The sequence below is a fragment of the Hyperoodon ampullatus genome (assembly GCF_949752795.1).
Source record: "Hyperoodon ampullatus genome assembly, chromosome: 11".
Classification (NCBI taxonomy): domain Eukaryota; kingdom Metazoa; phylum Chordata; class Mammalia; order Artiodactyla; family Ziphiidae; genus Hyperoodon; species Hyperoodon ampullatus.
Genome location: NC_136924.1, coordinates 56,631,970 through 56,652,180, shown reverse-complemented (window position 1 = coordinate 56,652,180; position 20,211 = coordinate 56,631,970). Strand labels below are relative to the sequence as shown.

General features: G+C 40.8%; 1 protein-coding gene across 1 annotated transcript; it reads right to left on the bottom strand.

Moving 5' to 3' along the window:
- Positions 1-1,151: 1,151 nt before the first annotated feature.
- HIGD1C (HIG1 hypoxia inducible domain family member 1C) lies at positions 1,152-17,945 on the bottom strand (the record flags this gene model as incomplete). The annotated part of the gene is given in 4 exon segments (XM_079715060.1): positions 1,152-1,216; positions 11,940-12,009; positions 12,013-12,074; positions 17,721-17,945. Coding segments are annotated over 4 exon segments (291 nt in total). The 5' UTR covers positions 17,815-17,945.
- Positions 17,946-20,211: the final 2,266 nt, after the last annotated feature.

Genomic DNA, 20,211 nt, shown 5'->3' with positions numbered 1-20,211 from the left:
GTTGACTGAAACGTGTACTTGTTGCTGGCACTAGAAGAGCCTCATGATAGGTACAGATGGCAACTTTTAAAATAATTACCCTGTGCCAGTAGAGAAAAGTGTATATAATACACAGAACAGTGGGTAATGTCTAGAATGTGGATATATTTTCAGATCTTCCTGTGTCTTTCCCTTCCCAAACACTAGACTTCACCTTCCTGTCAGAGTATTCCTCCACTACAGGCAACATCAAGGAAGGGGAAATCAGCACCACAGATCATATTACAGTGTATTCTTGATTTTATCTCAGTGGGTATTTTTTTGTTTTGTTTTGTTTTCTTTCCCAGGCCTAGAGTCAGGGAATAAATCTGAGCCACGGCAGTTATGACTTCAACAAGGTCTAGCTTAGTTTTTAGAACCCTAGGGCAATTACAGAGGAGTTTGATGCCACAGGTATACTTAACATTTAATATCTTCTTTGTTTCTTGTGTTTTCTACAGTGTCATACCAGATTAGCAGTAGCACTTCTGGATTAAATCCTTTTTTCCCTCAATACTGCCATCTGAGGGAAAAGGGATTTTTTTTAGCAATTTACCTTTGTACTCCTAGAAATACTTTGAAGAAGTATAAAAATGAATACACAAATATTTAAATGTTAAGACCTTTACGTTTGTGGTAAAATAGTCAAGTTTTTGTATAAGAGTGAGGTGCACAGTGGTGAACCAGATTTAAATAACAACATGGCCATTCTCCTCTGATATAATTTTTGCCCATTCTAAAAAGGAGTTTATGAAAGCCTTAATTACCTTGCCCTGTTTGTGAAGAATTAAGCTATGAATAGAGCATCACATTTAATATGGATAGAGAAAATTTTTCTGTAGCCACTATATAACTCCTAATTTTCAGATTGATTTGGCGTAATATAGATTATTTTCTGCCACTAACTAGAAAATAAAAATTTTAAATTCAGAAAATCATGGCCTAGTCTTTGAAAGACATCAAGAAAGATATTTTTGAGCTGACTATGATTGTTGATTTGGAAATCAACTTCTTAAACAGCTGAAGTCTATGAGAATTCCAGCTGAAACTTCTGCAGTATAATTTGCTACATATTAAAAATTCTTCATAATAAATAGTTTTCAGAAGGCTTCTTGTTTTTCTTATCTGAAGCTTCATTTTTTGGACACATTGAAGGATCGAGGTCTAATATAATCCTTATACATAGAATAGAGAACACCTAGAAACAAAAAGATGTATATCAGTAGAGTACCCATGGGAAACAAACACTGAATTTCTTCACTTGTATTTTTTTCTAAAACCAACCTACAATTAAAAAACAAACAAACGCCCTCTATCTTATTAATTTTTGGCTTGGATCATATGAGTGACTCCAGGAAAAAAATACAAAAAACAAAAAACAAATCTAAGAGCCCTTTAGGATCAGTATAAATCTGAATTTATGACATTACAATGCCACCCTAAAGTTTGAATTTTAAAATATTGGTGAGAAAGGAAAGTGGGAAGATTTGGCTAGATCTTGAGATAAAAACAATAGGCACTTCAACTTAGAAAACATCTATTCGGTGTCTACTAGTACTCAGTATTCTGAAGAAAAGCAAGGTGAATGGATCTAATCCCTGCTTGTAGGGATTTACAGTCCAGTGGATGAATTAGCTATGTTTAGGCAGATGAGATAAATGTACATCTTCCCCAAGGATGAGGTCCTAGGGCCATGCAGAAAGGGGGAAGTGGCCAGGGAAAATAATCTGAGGAAGAGAGGAGCTGCTTCAGTGAATTCAAGGGATGTCAGCAAATGTTCACATCCAAAGCAAGTTAGAGGGCTTCCCTGGTGGCACAGTGGTCAAGAATCCGCCTGCCAATGCAGGGGACACGGGTTCGAGCCCTGGTCTGGGAAGATCCCACATCGCGGAGCAACTAAGCCCATGCACCACAACTATTGAGCCTGCACTCTAGAGCCCACGAGCCGCAACTACTGAGCCCGTTCACCTAGAGCCAGTGCTCTGCAACAGGAGAAGCCACAACAATGCGAAGCCCGTGCTCCACAACGAAGAGTAGCCCCCACTCGCCGCAACTAGAGAAAGCCTGCGCACAGCGACAAAGACCCAATGTAGCCAAATAAATAAAGAAAGAAAGAAAGAAAGAAAGAATCTGCCTGCCAATGCAGGGGACACAGGTTCAAGCCCTGCTCCGGGAAGATCCCACATGCCATGGAGCAACTAAACCCATACGCCACAACTACTGAGCCTGCGCTCTAGAGCCTGCGCGACACAACTACTGAAGCCCTCGTGCCACAACTACTGAAACCCGTGCACCTAGAGCCCGTGCTTCGCAATGAGAAGCCACTGCAATGAGAAGCCCATGCGCCACAACAAAGAGCAGCCCCCGCTTGCAGCAACTAGAGAAAGCCCGCACGCAGCAACGAAGACCCACGGCAGCCAAAAATAAATACATAAAAACCAAACAAACAAATAAAGCAAGTTAGGGAGCCACGGATTTAAACTACAAGTCACCACTCTCCCCATCCATATCAATTGTCAAGGCATCAGCTATCTAGTAGATTGTCTGAACTAAACCTTTACTTCATTTTCCTTCAGCTTTATTTCTGACACCTGTTAATACCTACAAAAAGTGCACAGAGCCTAAAGGGTAAGTTAGTTCTCATCTCAGTTACATAGCAAATTAGATATCTGCAGAAATAATTATTAACCTCTTGTCTACCTCTTAAATGTTGGTGTTCCCTGGAGTTCTGATCCCAACCCTTTTCTCACCTCATTCACACCTGTTGCTTCACTGGTAAGCAAGTTAGATCTCTCTTCTGAATGTGAGACCCATGTATAGATTATATAATATGTGACATTTCCATATCCCATAGTTAGGTGGCCTCCAAAACTTTAAAATTGTATATAAGTAAATATGTTGAGCATGCCCCTCAAAATGCACATTTATTTATAAACCGTATAAATGTACTACGATCAGTCTGTATACTGGTAAAGCTTTTTTGTTTTTGTTTTTTATTGGCTACACAGTGAGGCATGCATGCGGGATCTTAGTTCCTTGACCAGGGATCGAACCCATGCCCCCTGCGTTGGGAGTATGGAGTCTTAACCACTGGACTGCCAGGGAAGTCCTGCTTTTTTGTTTTTAAGATAAAAATATTTTCTTCCCACGTCCCCATGGACCTCCTTATACATCAACTAGGGTATGAGTACTGTAATTTAGAGACATCTTCCATAGGCGTCTTAGTCAGTATAATATAAAATTAAGAGTTCAGGCTCTGGAATAGATTGCCCATGTTACTGTGAACAGGAAACCTTTCCTCTCTAAGCCTCAGTTTCCTTACCTTACAGGATAATAACAGTACCTACCTCATTGAGTATTGTTGTTTAATAAAGTCTTTGGTCATGAGCCCCTTGTGTCATACCTGAATTTATGCTAATTAGGTGACTCATGGTGGGCTCCTAGGTAGCTTCAGGATGTGGCTAGTCATGCCAGAAGACCAGCCATGTGATTAGACTTGCAGGGAGGGGAGTAGGACTGGAGACTGAGTTCAGTCATGTGGTCAGTGATTCAGTCAATCATGCCTACATAATGAAGCCCCAGTAAAAACTCTGGACACTGAAGCTCAGTGGAGTTTCTTGGTTGGTAAACACACAGATGTGCTGGGAGGGTGACATGCACCAATTCCACAGGGCGAAATTTTGAGTTTGGGACCCTCCCAGACCTTACCCTATGTGTCTATTTGGTCCTGATTTGTATACTTTATAAAGAAATTGTAATTGTGAGTATGGTGCTTCCCTAAGTACTATAAGTTCTTCTAGTGAAATATCAAACCTGAGGGAGTCTTCGGAAACCCTGAATTTGTAGCCAGTTGGTCAGAAGTGCAGGTGCTCTGGGAAACCTCAGTGGCAGTGTTTGAAAGAGGGTGGTGTTGGGGCTTCCCTGGTGGCGCAGTGGTTGAGAGTCCGCCTGCCGATGCAGGGGACGCGGGTTCGTGCCCCGGTCCGGGGAAATCCCGCATGCCGCGGGGCGACTGGGCCCGTGGGCCATGGCCGCTGAGCCTGCGCGTCTGGAGCCTGTGCTCCGCAGCGGGGGAGGCCACAACAGTGAGAGGCCCGCGTACGGCAAAAAAAAAAAAAAAAAAAAAAAAAAAAGAGGGCTTCCCTGGTGGCGCAGTGGTTGAGAGTCCGCCTGCTGATGCAGGGGACACAGGTTCGTGCCCCGGTCTGGGAAGATCCCACATGCCGCAGAGCGGCTAGGCCCGTGAGCCATGGCCGCTGAGCCTGTGCTCCGGAGCCTGTGCTCCGCAAGGGGAGAGGCCACTACAGTGAGAGGCCCGCGTACCGCAAAAAAAAAAAAAAAAAAAAAAAAAAAAAAAAAAAAGAGGGTGGTGTTTTGGGGAACCATGTCCTTAAACCTGGGGCATCTGATGTGAGCTCCACGTGGTTGACATCAGTATTGAGTTGTCCTGCAATACACCAGGTGGTGTCCCAGTAGGTATTAAGATTAAATGAGATAATGATATATAAAGCAGAGTGACTTATACATCATAAGCACTCATTATATGTTATTATTGTTTTATCCAATATGTACTCATCCTCTCACCAAACCTGTGCTTTCTTCTTCATTCTTTTTTTTTTTTTTTTTTTTTCTTTGCGGTACACGGGCCTCTCACTGTTGTGGCCTCTCCCGTTGCAGAGCACAGGCTCCGGACGCGCAGGCTCAGCGGCCATGGCTCACAGGCCCAGCCGCTCAGCAGCATGTGGGATCTTCCCAGACCGGGGCACAAACCCGTGTCCCCTGCATCGGCAGGCGGACTCTCAACCACTGTGCCACCAGGGAAGCCCCTTCTTCATTCTTTTTATGTGTGAAAGGCACACCTTTCATCTCGTTGCCCAGACCATAAACCTAGGAGTCATCCTTGATTCTTCCTTCCTTCCTTTTCTCAATCACTTAGTTGCTGAGTCCTCAGTATTTCTAGAATCCATCTCCTCTCTGTTGCCATTGCCACTGCCTTAATTCATATCCAATTCATCATCTAATTGGCTTCTGCCTTTTTTCTCCCCTCCTTTGCAAATCATCTCTAATCATTTTCTTTTTCCTCTTAACACTTTCTTCATGGTGATATAAATATGCATGGAAAATAGTTCATAAAACTTAAATGACCAGATTAACAGATATTTGTAGAATGAACACCTGTAATTATGGGTCAAGAAGTAGAATATTACAGGCATCCTGGAAGCCTCCAGGTTTCCCTTTCTGTTCATATTCCCCTCCCTTTTTCATAGGTAACCACTGTTCTGAATTTTATGATAATAGTTTTCCTTGCCTTTATAGTGTGACAGTCTGTTTAGTATCCCTAAACAAACAGTTTCATATTGCCTGTTTCTGATCTTTCTGTACAGCAGGCATCTTTCTTTTGTTTTTTGGCCGAGTGGCATGTGGGACCTTAGTTCCCCAACCAGGGATCGAACCCACACCCCCTGGATTGGAGGTGCGGAGTCTTAACCACTGGACCACGGAGTCTTAACCACTGGACCGCCAGGGAAGTCTCCTAGCAGGCCTCTTTTAGATGCTGTTCTGACTGTTACTCCCCTGTTTGAACCCTTCACTGGCTCACTTCATCTTTTTACTCCTCAACTAGCAACCATATAAATCTATTGGGGGATTTGTTTTATATCAATTTAACTAAGCTGTTACTGTGTTTTCCAGAATTCCCTTCCCTGCATCGTTCCAGGTTAGCTTGGCCATAGAGACATTTTACTTGAGATTTGAAGGTGAAAGTTGAAGCAGGAGCTGCCAAATTCTTTTTGCACTTGGAAGGCTTGGTGCAGAACACCAGGTGCTATTACAGCTTGTGTATGTTGTTGTTTATCTGCTGGCTCACCTCGCTGTTGATGGGCAGCAGTCAGGCCCACAAATCCTTCAGCTCCTTCTGGATCTCCTCCATTAGCTTTTCTGGCTCCTGGGCCAGGTGTGGATTAGCTCCATGATAGAGGGTGCCAGCTTTTCCTGAAGGTCATGCCATGATCAAGGTTGGAGTCAGCAAGACTCTGACTCAAGTTTCCATTTGTCTTTGTGGGTTCCAGCTCACCCTTGCAGATTCTAGTTTATTTTTCTTTCCCAATTGCTGCCTTGTTAACTTCAGGTGCCAGCATTAGAAATATAACCAGCAACCTAACATGGACTGTTTAGCCAGTTCCCAAAATTGCTTGAGGTCATATCTCTATAATAAATCCCTTTTTATATATCACTACTAGTAGTTTTCCTTCTCTGATTGAACCTGACAGATCCAGAATTTGGTATTGGAAGCTTCCAGAGGAACATAACTCTGAACATTGGTTCTCTGAATTGGTTCTGGGTTATCGGGAGTTGGTTCTCTGATCTGATTAGATTTAAAGGTATTAATGGGCTTTTTTTTTTTTCCTCCAGTGGCAAAGAGTATGCTAGCCGTCCATGGCATGTGGTAGCAAAACATTAAAAAAATTATCACCTTGCAGACACCCTTAATAAGGTGCCTATAGAAAGCAAGGCTTTGGGTGATCAAGTATTTATTGTCATAGAACATTTAGTGGAAATAAGGAGTATAATAAGGTTAGTAACTTTTAAGTGTGCTGGAGAACTTGGGAAAACTATATGATGGGCTCATGGCTTTAAATTCCTAGCTCAAGGTCTTGTGAGGGACCTGAAAGCTTTAGGACTTTCTAAAAAGAAACTCTTAACTCCTGTAGCCTTGAGACTGGTATTTTTGAAAAATGTACACAGGGGCTAATCCTGTGAGTGACTAATCACAACACAAATTAAATTCCCAAACTCATAACACCTCTTATGTTAAAGTTTAGGGCATTGGGGACTTCCCTGGTGGTCCAGTGGTTAAGACTCCACACTCCTAAAGCAAGGGGCAGGGGTTCGATCCCTTGTCAGGGAACTAGAGCCTGCATGCTGCAACTAAAAAAGACCCTGCATGCTGCAACTAAAAAAGACCCTGCATGCTGCAACTGAAAAAGACCCTGTATGTCTCAACGAAGATCCCTTGTGCTACAACTAAGACCTGGTGCAACCAAATAAATAAATAAATAAATACTAAAAAAGAAAAAAAGTTTAGAGCACTGCTTTGGAAGGCGTGGGACTCTGAAGATTGGGATGGGGACATATAAGCAGATTCCAGTGAAACTGGGTCCTTGAGCCCCTATATCTTACTGAGACTCCTTTGCCAGTAGAAACAGTCCTTCTCTCTGTCTGAGAATGACTGAAACTTGGACCAAAAAGTAGTCTCCACTAAATGAAGTTGAAATACCAGAACTTCCTTAGTATACTTCCACGGTACAGCAGTGATTCTTCTTTACTGGGGCAATTTTGTTCCCCAGGGAAGTCTGGCAATGTCTGGAGATGTGTTTGGCTGTCACAGCACAGGTGGGTACCATTGGCATCTAGTGGGTAGAAGCCAGGGGTGCTGCTGAACATTCTGTAATGCACAGGACAGTCCTCCGCAACAAAGAATAATCCAGTCCAAAATGTCAATAGTGCTGAGATTGAGAAACTTTGCCATAAAGGAAGGTATCCAAAGGCTTAGGGAGATTGGAATGTTAGACTGGATTTATCCTGCTCACTCACCCCCTAAATATATCTCCTTCCTTCTGCAGAGCTGTGAGAAGTACATTTGTTAAGGGAGCCCTGGCCTCCTTGAAGAGGTCTATGGTAGTGATTTCCTATAAGCCAAAAATGACAGTAGGAATTTCTGGGCTCCCTGAATTCAGTAGGGATGATGGGATTGTGGGGTGGCAGGGGTCAAGCGGCAGCTTTTAATTGACAAAGACAAGGAAAGCATGATTACCGTAATGGGCAGCAAAGCCTAAGCAGTAATCAAAATAGTCTAAGCCACAAAGATCTTTGGCATTGGCTAATTGATTATGTTGTACCTAGAGTTGAAAGTGGTGAGCAGCATGTAAGCAGAAAAGCTCTAGGTCTGGCGAACAAAAGTTTGACTTGAATCATCACAATAGAGAGCCATGGCCCCTCAACCAATTCCCAAATTTGAGTCAATTCATAGACCCAAAGTCCCTGGAATAAACGAGAGGTCAGATCTCCTTAAGGAAAGACCCTGTTTCACAGCCAAAAATGCAAATACTATAAATCCTCCTTCTAGTCTTCCCCAAAGGCACCTATGACTATTCAGCAGGGTGCCTGTGCAAGAGGAAGGGGGAATAATCACATTTGTGGGACATTGTTAAATATTGATTTTGAATTGATACTAATGCCTGGAGAATTAGTGTGTTCTACCAGTCGAACTAGGAGTTTATGGTCAGGTCAGTGGAGTTTTGCTGTGGGTCTATTTTACAGTTGGTCTGGTGGGTCCCTGAACCTACCTTATGTTATTTCCCCAGTTATGGAATGTGTAATTGGAATAGACATACTCAGTAACTATCAGAATCCTCACATTGGTTCCCTGACCTGTGGAGTAAGGGCCATTATGGTAGGGAAAGCCAAGTGTAAGCCACTGTTGGTTTTTTAAAAAATTAATTAACTTATTTTTGGCTGCATTGGGTTTTCATTGCTGTGTGCGGGCTTTTCTCTAGTTGCAGCGAGTGGGCTTCTCAGTGCGGTGGCTTCTCTTGTTGCTGAACCCAGGCTCTAGGCGCGTGGGCTTCAGTAGTTGTGGCACGTGGGCTCAGTAGTTGTGGGACATGGGCTCAGTTGCTCTGCAGCATGTGAGATCTTCCCGGACCAGGGCTCAAACCCGTGTCCCCTGCATTGGCAGGTGATTCTTAACACTGTGCCATCAGGGAAGTGTAGTGTAAGCCATTCTAAATGCTTCTATTACCAAAGCAATAACTGCATTCCCAGAGGGATTGTAGAGACTAGTGTCATCATCAAGGACGTTAAAGATGCCAGGGTGGTGATTCCTACCATATCTCCATTCATTTTGCCTCTTTGGCCAGAAGACAGATGGATCTTGGAGAATGATAATGGATTTCTATAAACTTAATCAGGTGATCAGTCTAATTGCAGCTTCTGTACAGGTGTGGTTTCATTGCTATAGCAATCAACACAATTTTTCTATTTGTTTTGCAGCTATTAATCTGATTGATTGCTTTTTTCTGTATACCTTTTAGTAAAGATCATCAGAAGCAGTTTGCTTTCATCTGGCAGGGCCAGCAGTATATTTTCATTGTTCAGTCTCACGGCTGTGTGAACTCTCCAGCCCTATACCACAATCTAGTCTGCAGGACCTTGATCATCTCTCTATTCCACAGGACATCACATTAATCCATTACATTGATCTGATCTATCAAGGGTAAACTGCTACTATATTGGTAGGGTAAGGAGGAGTGTGTCTGGAATGTATACCTTCTGGGGCCTTTCTTAGTAGTCCCATGTCATGTGATTAAAGAAGGTGGAAAATTATACCCAGTACAGGAAGGATCATTAATGACCCAGATCATTTAAGAATGTTTGGGTCAACACCCCAGTCAAATAACCATGAATAGCCAAGGTGCTTTTGGAAGGCAAAGGGTGGATGAAATGGCCAGTGGAAAAACATAGTTATAATATGAGCCATGATCATCCGACCAGTTGCAGAAACAAAGACTGTGATAGTTATGAATATTTCTTCCTTATTTTGATATGAATACACTTGTGTATACAGTCACCAATTTTTTTTCTATTTGCCATTTCCATTTACCTACCATCTAATATACGAAGTATTAATAGTAGTTAACTTTATATCTCAGGATTTAAGTCACAGGATATCAAAAGGGAATATGACTCAGCTCAAAGATGAATCAACATCACCCAAAGATGGACAAAGGGATTTTGTATCCTCTTTTGGGAGAGAGTTAGCATGTTTTTGGTTATACAAGGGATGGTTGATTTTGTCATTGTCTTTATTTGAAGGTAAGTGTATTAAAAGAGCTGTATATGGATGACAGGTTGACAAGGGATAGACAGTGACGGATTTGTAATGTATCAATTTAGCTAAACTATAACTAGATTTTCCAGAATTCCTTTCCTTTCATTCCCTGAAAAATTGCACAGGAGACATTTTGCATGAGATTTAGAAGGTAGAAGTAAAGCAGCAGCCAAATTCTTTTTACCTGGGAAGGCACTGTTGCAGCATATTTTTGCTTATCTGCTGGCCCACCTGGTTGACATGGGGCAGCAATCAGGAGTGCAGCTACCATGGCTCCTGCTGAATTTCCTCTTTCACCTTCTCTGACTCCTTGGCCAGGTCCATGTTTAGCTCCAGGATGAGGGGCATCAGCTTTTTCTATGTCACTCCATCATCAAATTTGGAGGTTTAGAGATGGTGAGAAATCCATAAGGATTCCAGACCATCCTGTGTGTTTCAGCTCATCCTTGCAGGTTTCAGATTTTTCTTGCTTCTCTCACTTTTCATCTACCTTTTCTAACTGCTTGCTCTGCCCACTTCAGGTCCCAGATCCTGATACATAAGCAAGAGCCTCACAATTACATAAGTCCAAATACCTAAAATAAATCTCTTACTATATGTTACTACTCCTAGTTCTGCAGTCTCATCAAACACTGATTAATTCACCTAACATACCAAACTGTGTCGAGTTCCACTAACATGCCATGCTTCTGTGCCTTTGTTTTTTCCCTCTGCCTAGAATCCTGACCTCCTTCTCTGCTTAGTTAATTCCTCTACATTCTTGGCTCATCACATGGTTTGCGTCCTTAGAGAAGCCTCCCTGGACTCTCAGCCCTAGTTAAATGCCTCTCCTTTGTGCTTGTGCTTCCATAGCAACCTGTGTTAATCTTACTGTAGTACCTCTGACTTTATATTGTCTTCTCCTGCTCTTGATCTCTCTCCCTAAGGAGATTAAACTAGTTGAGGGTAGAGAGTTAGTCTCACTGCTGTATCTCTAGACCAGCACAGTGCCTTGCACATAGCTCATGCTCGTAAGTGTTTTCTGAATGATGAAAATGAGGCCTGTTACTTTGTAGTAAAGTTTCTTGTTGTATTTTGTTCAAGACTCACATATCACAGCTCATAGTAAAAAGATAATTACCATATAACTCCCTATAGGCAAGCCCCACACCCATCATCCCATAATCCTAGACCTACTCAGGCTGATTCTACTTTGCACAGCATGAAGGGGGGCTAAGAACATTGTGACTTGTTCTCATTAATGTAGACAAAAATTTTAGGTAATTTAGGTCCCCAAGTAGACTCCTTGTTAGAACTAAATGATTTAGCTGTTGATATAACCTGAATCAACCAGATAATTTTACACCCATTCTTTGGATTTGACTGTGTAAATATTGCTTAATTTATAGACTAATAAAAAATTACCTATTGCTCAAGCTTGGAATAGCTGAGTTATACAGGGTATAAACTATTCACTGCTCCTTTCACTATAAAGGATAACAGAAACTATAACCTAGTTCTCCACTGGGTTTTTCTTTTTTTAGATTGAAGTATAATTCACATACAATTTGAATTTATGTTGTACAACATAATGATTTTATATTTGTACGTATTGTGAAATGATCATGATAAGCCTAGTTAACATCTATTACCATATATAGTTACAGAATTTTTTTCTTGTGATGAGAACTTTTAAGATCTACCCTCGTAGCAACTTTCAAATATGCAATACAGCATTATTGACTGTAGTCACCATGCTGTACATTACATCCCCATGACTCGTTTCTTTTATAACTAGAAGTCTGTACCTTTTGCCTACTGAGTTTTTTTTTTCAGTGCTTAAAATACCAAGAGATTAAGCCTATAACTGGGCAGCAACCTCAACCAAGTGAAGATCACTGTCTTTCTTACCCTTCCTCCTCCATTACATCATCTTGACCCAATATTCATGAATGAATATGAATGAATAAATAAAAATACTAATATGAATGGATGAATAAATCAAAACACTCTCAAAGACAGCTGAACACAAGATACAAATTAAGCAGGTTACCTAGAGTCACAGCTCTTACAACAAATCCTTGGGCAGCAACGCTCATGTGAATAAGATGAATGGACATTTTCTAATCTCTTCTGTATTTTAACTTGTAAAGACCATAGGACCCCACAGTTGTAAAGCCTGCTATCCCTGTAAATTTAAAAAGTAGGGATTATATAAATAGCCGGCTAAAATTCCCAAGAGCTTAGAGAATTGAATAAAAGACTGTGCAAGGGATCAGTACCTGGAAGATAAGCTGGCAATATACCAAAGGATACTTCACTCATGGATTCAATATTTGCAGTTTTGACTCTTCCCAGAAAAACCTGAATTGTATACTATAGTAACTTGTCTAGTAATTTCTAATTTTCCTGAGGCACGGCTTCAAATTTATAGGCTGCACGCCTTTTATTTGGGGCAAGTCACTTAACCAGTGAGTGAACCAACCAAAATCTCAGCATTCATAGCTTTTGGGTGTTTGGCTTTATTCCTCTCTACTTGTTATTAAATAAGGAGTAAATCTAGTAAAGGGAAAGAAACTTTACTCTTCTGTGAAAATGAGATATTAAATTTTAATGAGAGGTAAAAAGGTCTGAATATTTGCATGAGAAGTATGTGACTCTGGGAAGAACTGTGATTCTAGAAAATCCCAGAAGCCCATACAAATATTTCTGTATTCACTACATATGTCAAGGGGTGAATATACTGCTGGGACAACCAAGATTCTGTGTAATTCACTCTAAAACAGAAAACTGAATAGGAAAAATTCTAGAAAGCGATTTGAAACACTGTGAGAACTTAACCCATGACAAATCAAGATAACCGAATAACAGATAAGGGAAAAACTATTTGAACTAACTTGGATTTGTATCTCACACCAGACCCTACAAAAAAAGTCTGGATGGGTTAGAATTAAATATGAAAATAAAAATATCAACAAAATCTAGAAGAAAATAGAACAGCATATTTATAACATCTAAAAGGGGGTAAGGTAGACTTAAAAAAAGTGACAAGGACAAAAATGCTATATATATATATTAAAAAAAATTTTTTTTTACTAGTTTCTGCTTTATAACAAAGTGAATCAGTCATACATATACATCCGTTCCCACATCCCTTCCCTCATGCATCTCCCTCCCTCCCACCCTCCCCATCCCACCCCTCCAGGCGGTCACAAAGCACCGAGCTGATCTCCCTGTGCTCTGCGGCTGCTTCCCACTATCTATCTACCTCATGTTTGGTAGTGTATACATGTCCATGCCTCTCTTTCGCTTTGTCACAGCTTACACTTCCCCCTCCCCATATCCTCAAGTCCATTCTCAAGTAGGTCTGTGTCTTTATTCCCGTTTTACCCCTAGGTTCTTCATGACAAAAAATGCTATATTTTGACATAAGAGTAAAGGAAACTTTTGCATAATAAAAGTGTGGCTCTATTTTGGGGGATCTCTCTTCTATTCTATTGATTTATGCATCTATCCCTTCATCAATACCACACTGTCTTGATTACTCTATCTATATATTAAGCCTTAGTATCTTGTAGGAGTGATTCCTTCCACTTAATACTTTTTTTTTGTTAAAGGTATCCATCCTTGAGATCAACTGCCTCCTTTTTAAAAAAAAATGTATTAAATATATTTATTTTTGGCTGCGTTGGGTCTTCGTTGCTGTGTGCGGACTTTCTCTAGTTGTGGCGAGTGGGGGCTACTCTTCGTTGTGGTGTGTAGGCTTCTCATTGTGGTGGCTTCTCTTGTTGTGGAGCACGGGCTCTAGGCGCCTGGGCTTCAGTAGTCGTGGCACGCCGTCTCAGTAGTTGTGGCTTGCGGGCTCCAGAGCGCAGGCTTAGCAGTTGTGGCGCACGGACTTAGTTGCTCCACGGCAGGTGGGATCTTCCCAGACCAGACCAGGGCTCGAACCTGTGTCCCCTGCATTGGCAGGTGGATTCTTAACCACTGCACTACCATGGAAGCCCTACTTAGTACTTTTTCTTAAAAGAGGTAGTTTTAGCCATTCTAGAACTTTTGCCTTTATATAAATTTTAGAATAAGCTTGTTTCTGTCTACAAAAAAAACATTGCTGGGATTTTGATAGGAATTACAGTAAACCCGTAGATGAGTTTGGGGAGAATTGACATCTTTATTGAGTCTTACAATCCACGAACACAATAGTCTCTACATTTATTTAGGTCTTCTTTGATTTCCTTTATTAGCATTTTGTATTTTTTCAGCATACAGATTCTGTACATGTTTTGTTAAGCTTATACCTAATCATTTCATTTCTTCAGAGTGATTGTAAATGGTCTTATGTCTTTAATTTCAGTTTCCATATGTTTGTTGTTAGTATATAGAAATGCAATTGATGTTTATGGACGATAGCAAGTTTTGATTAACTACTGGCACATGTTTGTCTCTGTGGGTGGGTGAAGATATATTTATTCTCTCAGAGTATATTTAATAAGTGGAAATAAGAATCAGAGTAAATAATCACATTTATATGTATATTTTGTAGGCTGATTAGTAATAAGTGAAATTGAAATAAAAATGACAAACATAAAAACAGCAAAAAACAAATAACAGTTAAAATGACAATGGCAGGTACATTGAGAAACAGGTACAATGCTGAAAGCTCTGTAAGTTTAGCCAAATCTTTCTGGAAAGAACTCTGGAAACATATAATAAGTGACATTAAACTGAACATGCTTCCCGCCCTGGAAATTCTACTTTGGGGACATACTCCAAGGAAGTAAGCAAAAGAAAAGTCAAGAAGTTGACACAAAGATGTTTATGGCTACACTATGTATGAGGAAAAACTAAACCCAAATGGCCCAAACAGAGGAAAAACTACCATAGCTATAAAAAAATTACAAGTATAGGAAGTACTAATATACAGAAATGTACTATGAAATGTTATATGAAAGAAGCAAAAACAAATAATCTATCAACACAGAGTGTAAATACATATAATGTACACACAGACCTTAGCAGTATTCATAAGATTTTAAACAATATCAATAAATTATAATGACAGAAGTTAAGACAACAAATTAAAATGTTCTGTAAATTATTGACAGGATACTCTGTCCTGCAGCAGAAAATACTTAGGAGATATTCTTTTTTTTTCTTTTTTTTTTTTTGCGGTACGCGGGCCTCTCACTGTTGTGGCCTCTCCCGTTGCGGAGCACAGGCTCCGGACACGCAAGCTCAGTGGCCATGGCTCACGGGCCCAACCGCTCCACAGCATGTGGGATCTTCCCAGACCGGGACACGAACCCGTGTCCCCTGCATCGGCAGGCGGACTCTCAACTACTGCACCACCAGGGAAGCCCAGGAGGTATTCTTAATAAAACAACAGCTAACAAACTATTCAATAATATATATACAAATTTTTTTTTTTTTTTTTTTTTTGCGGTATGTGGGCCTCTCACTGTTGTGGCCTCTCCCGTTGTGGAGCACAGGCTCCGGATGCGCAGGCCCAGCAGCCATGGCTCATGGGCCCAGCCGCTCCGCGGCATGTGGGATCCTCCCGGACCGGGGCACGAACCCGTGTCCCCTGCATCGGCAGGCGGACTCTCAACCACTGTGCCACCAGGGAAGCCCTATACAAATTTTATCAGATATTTTTCTAGCAAAAACTTGGCTCTCTTCCCTTATCAAATCAATACTCTGTTCTTACCGAAATTTGTTTTGTTTCTTTTAGAGATTAAAGTCAGCACCTTTACTGTTTTCCATACGATGTCTCTGTAGTTTGAATATAACTGAATTTAGCTGGAAACACTTTTATCTTTCTACTTTAATCGTGCTAAATGTCTCTGGAAAAACAATTTAATTTACAACAGGCACAGTGATTAATCTCTGTTCATTACAGTGATCTGTTCAAGTGGCACTGAGTTCTTGAATTGTTTTGTTAGTTAAAAATGCTAAAGAAGAGGAATAGATCACTACAAAATTATTTGCCTCCATTTCTTGTGCTACTACAAGCCTTAATCAAATTAAGTGGAACTTTCAAACACAGAATATTACTATAAAGTAAGATTTTGATTCTTTTTGATATGTGAATAATGGCACTTATAAAGTTGCTAGATTTGTAGTGGCATTTAATGGAAACATATGACTTATACCTATTTAGAGGCTTTTGTGGAATTAATCACAAAGTTATGTACATCTGATTTATATATATATATTTAAAAAAATTTTATTGAAGTATATTTGTTTTACAATGTTGTGTTAATTTCTGCTGTACAGCGAAGTGATTCAGTTATAATATATATATATTCTTTTTCATACTCTTTTCCATTATGGTTTACAACAGGATATTGAGTATAGTTCCCTGTATGTACATCTGATTCAAATAAGTTATTTTAATAGTTTCCAGACAAAGAAAGCACAAGGAAAGAGGCATGGCTGAAGTATTAAATAATAATGCCTAGGGCAGCTAAAGCATCCAAAAGAGAAAGAAGAGAAAGCTTAGATTTTAAAACATAATATTGGTGCTTAGATTTTGTGGGGTTTTTTTAAAAGTCCACATACATATAGTATTTGTTTAAAATGTAAACATATCAAATATGTGCTGGGAAAGGATAAAGAGGCTAAGACTCCAGGTATAATTAGAATAATACTTCTTTAACCTGGAGTTTACTTAACCATCAACCTCAGCATCTGGAACACATCAGGAAGCCAGCAACAAGCCACAGAGCATGAACACCACAAAGTTCATGCTCTCAAGTGTACAGGTAGGCCCAGGCTTTCATTCAGAGCTTCTTTACTCTGAATTGACTCATGGTTCTTTTAAGCGTGGGTATCTAGCTTCTGACACCACAGAACATTATTAGAAGCAGAAGTTTCTGATGGTACCCAACAGTAATGGAAGAAACAGAAAAGTCTATAAACATCGACACAAGAACTTAAAGTTTGGAGTTGATTAGAGAACAAAGAGACATGTAAATCTTCCTCAACTCATGACAGGGTTACACCTTGAAAAACCCATCGTAAGTTGAAAATACTGTAAGTCAAAAATTCATTTAATACACCTCACCTGTTGAATATCATATCTTAGCCTAGCCTACTTTAAACGTGCTTGGAATACTTACATTAGCCTGTAGTTAGGCAAAATCATCTAACACAAAGCCTATTTTATAATACAGTGTTGAATATCTCATGTAATTTATTGAATATTGTACTGAAAGTGAAAAACAGGATGGTTGGGTACAGAGTGGTTGTAAGTGTATTGGTTGTTTACCTTCATGGTGGCGAGGCTGACTGGGAGCTCCCACTGCCCAGCATCATAAGAGTATCATCCTACATATTCCTAGGCCAGGAAAAGATCAAAATTCAAAGTATGGTTTCTGTTGAATGCGAATTGCTTTCTCATCATCTTAAAGTCAAAAAGTCGTAAGTTGAGGACTGTCTATATACATCTCAAGAGTCTCTAATAGGCTCTGTATAATAATAAACTGATGCTGCTGCTGCTGATTCTGAGTCATTACAGAAAAGTTACAGTCCATTCAATCAATCCTATTTAGATTGGCTGGGAACTAGTAATTTTCAATAGACTGCTAATGAAAATGGATTAAACAGAATAAAAAATTGATGCTTCATAATAATGAGTTAATATTTACTGAGGATTTGCCATACACTAGAAACTGTGTTGAAAGTGTAACTCATTCATGCATAGAAGGGGTTAGCTCCAATTATCTGAAAACATTCAATTATATAAACTATTTCAATACTCAAGGATACTGGGTAAGTCATTATTGTTTTATTAGAAACAGCTTTACAGTATCCAGTCAAGGCTTGTACTTACCTACAGGGACAAAGGGGGAATTTCTAGATTTCCTGATCAGTCGGGATAACTGGCCTTTGTCCTCATCTGCTGACCACTGGTTATCTGAAGACATTTTTCTCTCTAGTAACAGTAGGGGAAAATCAAAAAGAATCTGTTTCTGTCTCCCAATATACTCTTGATTATGTGTTCTTCTGTCTTCATTTGCTTGACATGCTTGTCTGCTCAACTGAAATAAACAGTTATCTTTCCTTCACCTTTTGCATTGTGGAGTCCTTTCATTTTGTTTAGGGGTGGAGGAAAGAAAAATATACAAAGAGAGATAAATGATAATCAGATTCCATGAATACAGAGTAAAAACACAGATCATAAGTGTGTTATTTAGTCCCCTTTCACTGCTTGGCATTTGAAATCATTGGGAACCTCAGAACTTCTGCAAACAGTAAGAACAGAGTTTCTTTCACAAAATATAGTTTTAAAGAATGATGGCAGTGCCAACATAGGCAAAACTACCTCCAGATTTACAGGTGATGGGAGAATGATCACTCCAGTTCTGCAGAATGTGTAAGGCATTATAAAGCACCTACCATGTACCAGATGCCATGCTAGACAATGGAAATAATCTTCCTTGTCTGCACAGGATGAATGAGGAAACTAGCAAGAGCAACTATAATCACAATCAACATGGTCTGGCAGTACCTCAGTTTGTTATCCTTGCAACCCTCTATTTTCAACCCTCAAAATTCAAATATGGAGGCTTCATTCTACCAATCAGCTTTCATCAGAAAATGTAACCTGGTAAGTGGAAGAAGCACAATACCTTTGGCGTACTCCACCACCTGCAGCCTGTCTCCCGGTGCTCGTTGAGTTGGAAGCCGTAGATCAGAACAGGCTTTATTAGGCCAGGACACGTTTACGTGCAATTTCCAGCTAATTGATAATGGGAAAGCCCAGAACCCTCCCCTCACCAAGGGGGAGTGGCCGGCTGGTATTGGCCATAGCCCCAGCTGGAAACTCACTGGTAGCAACACCTGGACCACAAACATGAGGCTTTCCAAGATAACATTCAAGGAAACATTAGGCTTTTGAAGAAGATGCCTTTCCTTCTGCCTTCACAAGGACGCTCCCAACTTCCCTCTGTGGCTTTGAATCCCGCTACCCAACTCCTGGGCCCGAAATTGAAGGGAAAGTTGGTGCAGGGTTACAACACTGGGTTTGTAGGTGGGAGTGGGGGTTAGCCTTATGAGGCCAAGATTGTTGTGGTTTTTTAGTGCTCTTGCCAGAGGGGCGCCCATTGTGGCCGGGATCCGGGACTGAGACGCCGTGAGCCTGCGCCAGCTCACCTGACCGCCAAACCCTCGCACCTGGCGGCTCCAGTGGAGCCTAGAGCTATACGCGCGCCCTGCCGGGAAGGACGTGATGTCACTGCGTCCCCGGCCAATCCGAGGGCAGGGCGGGCCGGCACGGGAAGACGCCGAGCGAGCTGCTGCCCTGCGCCTGCGCGCGGAGGTTGAGGCTAATCTGGCTTTCCGGGCGGGTGGTGGTGGATGACCCCTTCGCTGCTGTTGTGAGGGTGCGGCCTTGGGCCCCTTGAGGCCTCGGAGAAGTTCTGACTCACTGCCTCCGTTCGACTGCAGCCACAGAGACCTCAGGATGAGGGCAGAGGACCAGGTAGTGTTCGTGCTTTTTCCTTGTAACTTTTAATTTTTAAATAATTTTAGATTTACAGAAAAGTTCCCAGAATAGTACCCCAAAAATGTGTATCTGACACTTAGATACCCCTTTGTTAACATTGTGCCACATTTGCTTTATCATTTCTCTCTAGATGTGATTTCTTCCTTCCTTCCTTCATATGAACCACCTGAGAGAAAGCTGCACCCTGATAGGCCTATACTCCTATATACGTTGTGTGCATTTGGGGAATTCTCTTACATAACCATAGTACAATGAGCAAAATCAGGAAATTAACATTGCTATAATACTATAATCTAAAGATTTTATTCATAGTTCACCAGTGGTCCCAATAATCCTTAATAGCAAAAACAAAATTTTTTTTCTGGCCTAGGATCCAATCAAGATTACATATTGCATTTGGTTGTCAAGTCTCTTTAGTGTCCTTTAATCTGGAACATTTCCTTAGTCGGTGTATTACTGAAGGTTTTCCAGAGAAACAGAACTGATAGGATATATATATATATATATACCTACATACATATATGTATATATGTATACCTGATCGAAGATATGCATATATACATATATATGAGGAGATTTATTGCAGGAATTGGTTCACGTGGTAGTGGGGACAGAGAAGTCCCAGGATCTGCCACCTGCAAGCTGGCAGTGGTCTAAGTCCCTGTCCAAGTCCAAGGCACGAGAACTAGGAGCACTGATGTCTGAGGGGTGGAGAAGGTAAATGTACCAGCAGCTCAGGCAGAGAGCAAATTCACCCTTACTCTGCCTTTTTGTTTTACTCAGGCCCTCCATGGGTTGGATGGTGCCAAGCCGCATC